Source organism: Argiope bruennichi, chromosome 6, assembly GCF_947563725.1.
Source record: "Argiope bruennichi chromosome 6, qqArgBrue1.1, whole genome shotgun sequence".
Taxonomy (NCBI): domain Eukaryota; kingdom Metazoa; phylum Arthropoda; class Arachnida; order Araneae; family Araneidae; genus Argiope; species Argiope bruennichi.
Genome location: NC_079156.1, coordinates 90,228,907 through 90,236,800, shown reverse-complemented (window position 1 = coordinate 90,236,800; position 7,894 = coordinate 90,228,907). Strand labels below are relative to the sequence as shown.

General features: G+C 32.4%; 2 protein-coding genes across 2 annotated transcripts; both read left to right on the top strand.

The window, feature by feature from the left end:
• Positions 1-1,830, top strand: LOC129971825 (uncharacterized). The gene has a single exon (XM_056085802.1). It carries the CDS (start codon positions 1-3, stop codon positions 1,828-1,830), a length of 1,830 nt encoding a protein of 609 aa, XP_055941777.1.
• Positions 1,831-1,913: 83 nt separating this feature from the next.
• On the top strand, positions 1,914-2,526 carry LOC129971824 (uncharacterized). The gene is made up of 2 exons (XM_056085800.1): positions 1,914-2,013; positions 2,288-2,526. The coding sequence occupies exons 1-2, from the start codon at positions 1,914-1,916 to the stop codon at positions 2,524-2,526; spliced, it is 339 nt and encodes a 112-aa protein (XP_055941775.1).
• The last annotated feature ends 5,368 nt before the right edge of the window (positions 2,527-7,894 follow it).

Sequence of the window (7,894 nt, the reverse complement as noted above, 5' to 3'; positions counted from 1 at the left end):
ATGATACATGGGCCCTGTGGGAGCATTTACCCTCTGTCACCATGTATGAAGGATGGAAATTGTACAAAAATGTATCCAAGAGATTTTTTAAAAGAAACACAAACGGGTCATGACGGATATCCACTTTATCGTAGATGGAAACCTGAAGACGGAGGCCAAGTAACAATAAAGAAAGTTCGTGGCTCTGAGGTTGTGATAGAAAATCGATGGATTGTTCCTTTTTGTCCATTGTTATCAAGAGCATTCAATGCACATATTAACGTCGAATACTGCAGTTCCATAGAATCTATCAAATATGTGTGCAAATATATAAACAAAGGTTCTGACATGGCTATATTTAATTTAACAAATAATGACATTCAGTACGACGAAATTCAAACGCATGAAATAGAAAGATATCTCAGCAGCAATGAAGCAGTTTGGAGGATATTGGGGTTTTCTATTCACGAAAGGCATCCCAATGTTGTTCATTTAAGTGTGCATCTTGACAATGGTCAGAGAGTTTACTTTACAGAAGAAAATGTTTTAGAACGAGTGCAAGATCCACCAGAAACTACTTTAACTGCATTTTTCTCTTTATGTCAAAGTGATGCATTTGCTCTATCTTTATTGTACCATCAAGTGCCTAAATATTATACTTGGAATAAAAGCAACAAGAAATGGGTTCCTAGGAAATCTGGACAAACTGTGCCTGATCACCCAGGGATTAAATCAAGTGATGCCCTTGGTCATGTCTACACCGTTCACCCAAGTAATTCGGAATGTTTCCATCTAAGATTATTGCTTCATGAGGTTATAGGCCCAACATCTTTTTCTGATTTAAAAACATTGAATGGAATTGTTTGTGAAACTTTCATACAGGCTTGCGGACTGAGAGGGCTTCTGGAAGAGGATTCTCATTGGAAAAGTACGTTAGATGAAGCAGCTACAACGCATTCAGGGAGAATGTTGCGAGATCTATTTGCAGTTATTCTTCACACTTGCTGCGTATCTAATCTTGTACAGTTATGGAATTTACATAGAGAAAATATGTCAGAAGACATTTTGCATAAAACAAGAATTGCAGTTAATAATATGGATTTAGATTACAATGATGAAATATTTAATAGCGCTTTACTTGCTCTTGAAGATAAAATTAAAACATTGGGAGGTACAGATTTAAAAGTGTTTGGACTTCCAGAGATACACCGTGATATCAATAACAGTTTAAATTATGAAATAATAAGAGAGACACGTTACAACATTCATCAACTAACATCATATATTGAAACAAATGAACCTAATCTGATTGACGATCAAAGACTTGCTTTTGAAAAAATTACATCTGCAGTTTTTACAGAAACTGGTGGTATATACTTTTTGGATGCTCCAGGTGGAACAGGTAAAACGTACCTAATTAATCTTTTATTAGCAAAAGTTAGACAAAGGAATCTAATTGCTCTTGCAGTAGCTTCCTCTAGCATTGCTGCAACTCTCTTGACGGGCGGAAGAACAGCTCATTCAGTCTCCAAATTACCAATAAATTTATCGTTTGTTGAAAATCCAGTTTGCAACATCTCAAGAAGTTCAGATAGAGCAAAATTGCTTAAGAAGTGTAAATTAATTGTATGGGATGAATGTACAATGGCACATAAGTTGGCATTGGAAGTTCTTAATACAACTATGCAAGATATTTTTCAAAATAACAAGTGCATGGGTGGCGTAACTCTGGTTTTATCTGGTGATTTTCGCCAAACTTTGCCTGTTATTCCACGAGGCACAAAAGCAGATGAAATGAATGCATCGATAAAAGCATCTTATATATGGAAAATGTTCAAAGATTTGGATTGAAAACGAACATGAGAGTTCTTCTTACAGGTGACATTTCCACCGAGTAATTCGCTCAGAACCTACTTCAGCTCGGTAATGGAACTATGACAATTTATAGTGAAGGATTGATAGCTTTGACAAATATTGGTAACATAGTAGCAACAATCGAAGATCTTCAAGATAGAGTATTTCCAAATATCGAAAGTAATTTTCGTGATATTTATTGGCTATGTGAAAGAGCTATTCTTTCTCCAACGAATGAGGGAGTTAAGACGATAAATTACTATCTGTTAATTAAATTACCAGGTGAAAATCAAATATTCAAATCTTTTGACACCGTAATTGAAATAAATCAAGCAGTTGATTATCCAACAGAATTTTTGAATTCATTGGAACCATCCGGTGTACCAACACACAAATTAGAGTTGCCTGTTAATTAGATAAATTGGTGCACCTATAATGCTTTTGAGAAATCTAGACCCACCAACTCTTTGTAATGGAACAAGACTAATTGTGAAGAAATTGTTGCCAAATGTTATTGAAGCAACCATATCTACAGGCCAATCAGCTGGGAAGGATGTCTTTATCCTACGAATTCCTCATATACCATCAGATGTCCCATTCCAGTTTAAAAGAATTCAATTTCCAGTTAAACTGAGTTTTGGTATGAGCATTAACAAATCTCAAGGCCAATCTTTAAAAGTTGTTGAATGTTAGATTTACGAAGGCTTTGCTTTTCACACGGACAACTATATGTTGGTTGCTCGAGAGTCGGTGATAGTAAAAATCTGCATATCCTTGCACCACAAGGAAAAACTAAGAACATTGTATACAGAAAAATATTACAAGAATAAATAAATTAATTAAATTTGAATATGACAAAGAATGAGAATAGTAGTAAGAATTCTAAGAATTCTTTTCAAAAGGACAATAGTATTTAAAGATGCTACATCCTCTTTTGAAATATTTTATTTATACTTATTGGGTAATAAAACCTACTCTTAGTTTTGTTTTTCTTTTCACGCCTTATTTAAATCTGTTGGATGCCTCAAGTGGGTGTAATGTTGAGTAATGTTACAATAAATTCTTATTTTCTTTATCTTACTGTTCTCTGGATTCGTCAAGTGCTAACTATGAGGCGATATGAACTTTAAACATTCCCGGGAAGACATTTTATGTTAAATATTTTATAATCTGTTTGGACAATGCTATGTTGATTCAAGTCCTTTTTCCTGTTGGATGGAGGTGGGAATCCTACTGGATTCTTTTTATCTCATTATTTCCTGGATCCGGTTAGAACTAGGTTAGTTCTGGGCTTTTGTCATTAAATTGTATTTATGTTAGTTATATATTTTTTGTATATGCTTATAGTTTTAAATACATAGTTTTTTTAAGTAGTTTTTTTTAACCTGTTTTCGACCGATTATTTTAAACGATTCTGTTTATTTTCTTAGTGTTTGATGCATTTAAAATTAAACATTGTTAATTAATCGATCTGCTCATGATGAATCTGAAAAATTTGTTGAGAAATTATTGTGATATTACATAAATTAAGAAAGATATTCTTTAGTGCCCATAAGGTTTAAATGCTCAGTGACTCTATTTTCAGTAATAATATAAAAAAAATTCTTTGTTTCAGTAAAAAATATTATTATATTAATTTCAGATTAATCATTTCTACTTTAATTTAAAGCATAAATTCTACCGGTGTAAACTGAAAATTAGAGAGATACTTATTACATTATGACTGAATGCCTTTATAATATTATGACTATCAAAATTTGAAGTTTTAAAATATTTTGATGAAGAAGCTATTAAAGTAGGAATTACATAAAATATTTAATTATTAAAATTTTAATGAGCATTAAGATTGGCGAACCGGCTGGTCGCCAAAGGCGGCTAGTACTTGAATAATATCTGTCACTTTATTATATTAATTTCCAATGATGTTTTTAATTATTCATATCTTCATGACAATCGTTACTTCCTGAAATCATAAACCTATGAGTCAACCATCTAACTAAATACTGTTAAGTCAGCATATTTTCCTTTGTTGATTTTCGTTTTCCCGAGAAGTCGCGATTCTTTTCCTTCCTCGGTTTTGTATTGACCTTAAAAATTTCTTTTTGATTGAGGGAGACATACGTTTTATATAGAAAATATAATTTTTTTTTCTTTAAAATCAGTACCAAATTTACGACATAGTTAAAGTTTTTAGGTTCAGTTATTTGTACGTTAAAATTTGATTATCGGATTTGAAAAATCTTTTTGAGATTTATGTTCAATTCTTTTTCTCAAACTATTTAACGGTACGTTGCCAAAATATTAAATATGTTTTTTTAATGGAAACGAAAAAGGGAAAAAATTATTCTAATAATTTGTGTAAAGCAGGTGTTTTTATTAAATATTTTTTTTAAGCAAGCGAAAAAGGGAAAATATTATTCTAAGAACTTCTGTAAAGCAGGTGTTTTTATCAAATATGTTTTTTAAAGCAAGCGAAGAAGGGAAAAAAATTATTCTAAAAAATTTTTTAAAGCAGGTGTTCTGTCTTAGAGACGCCTTTTCCCTTTCCAGCTCTGTTGGCATGGAGACAGGCGCATGCGCAGTTTGTCTAGAATTTCGATACGTTTCTTTTTTTATGTTTACATGTTTTTTTAAAGCAAGTGAAAAAGGAAAAAATTATTCAAAAAATTGTGTAAAGATTGAGTATTCAAAAAATTGTGTAAAAATTGAGTATTCAAAAAATTGAGTAAAAAATTCAGTAAAATTATTCAAAAAATTGAGTATTCAAAAAATTGAGTAAAAAATTCAGTAAAATTATTCAAAAAATTGAGTAAAACAGTGAGTATTCAAAAAATTGAGTAAAAAATTCAGTAAAATTATTCAAAAAATTGAGTAATTATTCAAAAAATTGAGTAAAACAGTGAGTATTCAAAAAATTGAGTTCTTAGTAAATATGTTTTTTTAAATGAAACGAAAAAGGGGAAAAGTTATTCTATAAAATTGGGTAAAGCAGATGTTCTGTCTTAAGGCCTTATCACACGGCCAAATACCGTCTACACTTTCGTGGACAAACGCGCACGGAAAAATGTGTGTAGTGATGTCACATGGGGATTTTCTGTATGGTAAACCTAAAACACAGGTGTACTTTATAGCTAATTTATCGCTCTTTATTCGCTTTTTCTGTTTGGTGAATATCTGTAGATTACACATTTCGTTAATGGGATTCCTGTTCATACATTCCATACATTATATCCTGAGATATATTGCTGTTCCATCAATTTTGTTAATTTTTCAGTAATAATGACAGGTTTACGTACAAAAAAATTTAATAATTGCATAATGTATCTGTATTGGTATTTCATAGATTAAATTGTGAAAATCAAATTGAACACAGAAATATGCTAAAAAAGCGATTTTGTGAGTTGGATGTGCAATTAATTTTAAAAATAAAAACTTCACTATTATTTACTTCCCTATTCACAAAGCATTAAACAATAACAGAATCATTCATATTTTGCAATTCCCTTAAATGTACTATATAATGTGCTGAACAATATTTCAGCGGTAAAAAAATAAATTGATCCTTATTAACTTTCACAACAGCAAAGAATTAAATAATTTTTCAACTGTATGGAAGATGTTAATTACATATTTTAGAAATTCAAAAATTATACCATTATTTAAAAAAAATTAAAGATTTAATCTGATCAAATACAGTTCACATAAACATTAATAATTCTTTTTAATTCTGAAAATAAATTTTCTTGGTTTTATTGAATATCTACGGGTGTCAATATCTCTTCGTCTTCTGATAATTATTGTACGAATTTCTTCGTGTAACATTTGTCTTTAATAATGAATATACAGTGGATTCCAAATAGCCGGCTTTTGATGAATAAAATCGATCAAAACCCATTTTTTATCACACGACCATAGAACATTTTGGAAATGTGTTTACAAATTAGTTTCATATTGGCGTCAATCGCGCCATTCTTGGCAACTACGTCAATTCAACCAAAGCCATGCACGATTGGTTGAATTTCGTTTGCAAACAATCTTTCCGTCACTATCGTCTACATTTTCAAGCTGGTTGAAAAAAAGCTCACGATGACGGAAAACTTTCTTGACCGGTTGCCTGCGGGTAAAAACGGAAAATTGTCCACGAAAGTGTAGATGGTATTTGCCCGTGTGATAAGGCCTTTAGAAACGCCTATTCCCTTTCCAGCTGTGTTGCCATAGAAACCGGCGCAGCTGTTTATACTTTTATTTTTAGCTATGCCGGCGTCCTGGCATAGGGGTGGCGCGTCTTCCCCATGATCTGGGCGTCCCGGGTTCGAGTCCCGGTTTGGGCATGGTTGTTCTTCTGTTGTTCTATCTGTGAGATGTGTGAATGTGCCCTCCTGTAAAAAGGGGTTGTGCAAGCGAATGAGTGATGCGTGAGTGGCAAAGTCGTACTCTTGGCCCTAGTTGGCGCTGCTATAAAAAATAAGAGACGTCCCCCTCAGGCTTAAATCGCTGTCTTCGTAACAGTGGGCTTGTCAGTGGCAAGTGCCATAAGAAACAAACAATGTTTAGCTATTAAAATTTTATAATGTCTAATTAGAGTAACGGTGAATATCAGGGTGCTCGTGTTCGTCGATAAATGTTAATTTTTTTAATAACATGATTAATGAAAACAGAGTCACTGGGCATTTAAACCTTATAGGTACTAAAAAATATCTTTCTTAATTTATGTAATATCTCAAGAATTTGTCGACCAGCCCGTTCGCCAATCTTAAGGTTGGTTAAAATTTTTATAATTAAATATTTTATGCACTTCCTTCTTTAATAGCTCCTTCATTAAAATATTTTAAAACTTCAAATTTTGATTGTCATATAATTCATTCACAATATTACAAAGGCCTTCAGTCATAACGTAATATGTATCTCTCTAATTTTCTGTTAGCACCCGTAGAATTTATGCTTTAAATTAAAGTGGAAAGGATTAATCTGCAATTAATATAATAATATTTTTTACTGAAACAAAGCATTTTTTTATAATCTGATTACTGAAAATAGAGTCACTCAGCGTTTAAACTTTATGGGCACTAAAGAATATCTTTCTTAATTTATGTAATATCTCAAAATTTTCTTAGATTCATCATGAGCAGATCGATTAATTAACAATGTTTATTTATTTTTTAATTTAATTTTTATGTTAAATACAAGTGATCAATACTTTTCAAAGAGGGGTGTGGTTCAAATCCTTGATACGATCTTACTGATGATATTTCGATTACAGGTTTTGGATCACGATAGAAAGCAACAATCGATACGATATCACTGAAATTTGCAGGAGTAATGACTTTACTGGAAAGTAACAAGCGATACGATCTGTCCAATGGAAGCTCTCGAAAGAAATCTGTGATTGGATTGAAAAGTGAACGGACCGATTATTAGAATTATCGTATCGTATCATTGAATTGCATATCACTGAAATTTATCGGAGCGGTGATTTCACCGGAAAGTTCGAGGCTTCACTGGAAATTGCGAAGTCACCGCTCCACTTTACGGGAGTGACCGATATTTGTATTTGATATAGGGATGACGAATATTTTCAGAGCGGTTATTACGTAACCAATATCAAAACGTTACAAATACAAGTGATCAATACTTTTCAAAGAGGGGCATGATTCAAATCCTTGATACGATCTTACTGATGATTTTCGATTACAGGTTTTGGATCACGATAGAAAGTAACAATCGATACGATATCATGAAATGTGCAGGAGCAATGACTTTACTGGAAAGTAACAAGCGATACGATCTGTCCAATGGAAGCTCTCGAAAGAAATCTGTGATTGGATTGAAAAGTGAACGGACCGGTTATTGGAATTATCGTATCGTATCATTGAATTGCATATCACTGACATTTATCGGAACGGTGATTTCACCGGAAAGTTCGAGGCTTCACTGGAAAGTGCGAAGTCACCACTCCACTTTACGGGAGTGACCGATATTCGTATTTGATGATGCGCTATTATATACAGATCATTTTTAATTGCTCGTGACATGATTGACTTTGATTACATGTACTCTGTTT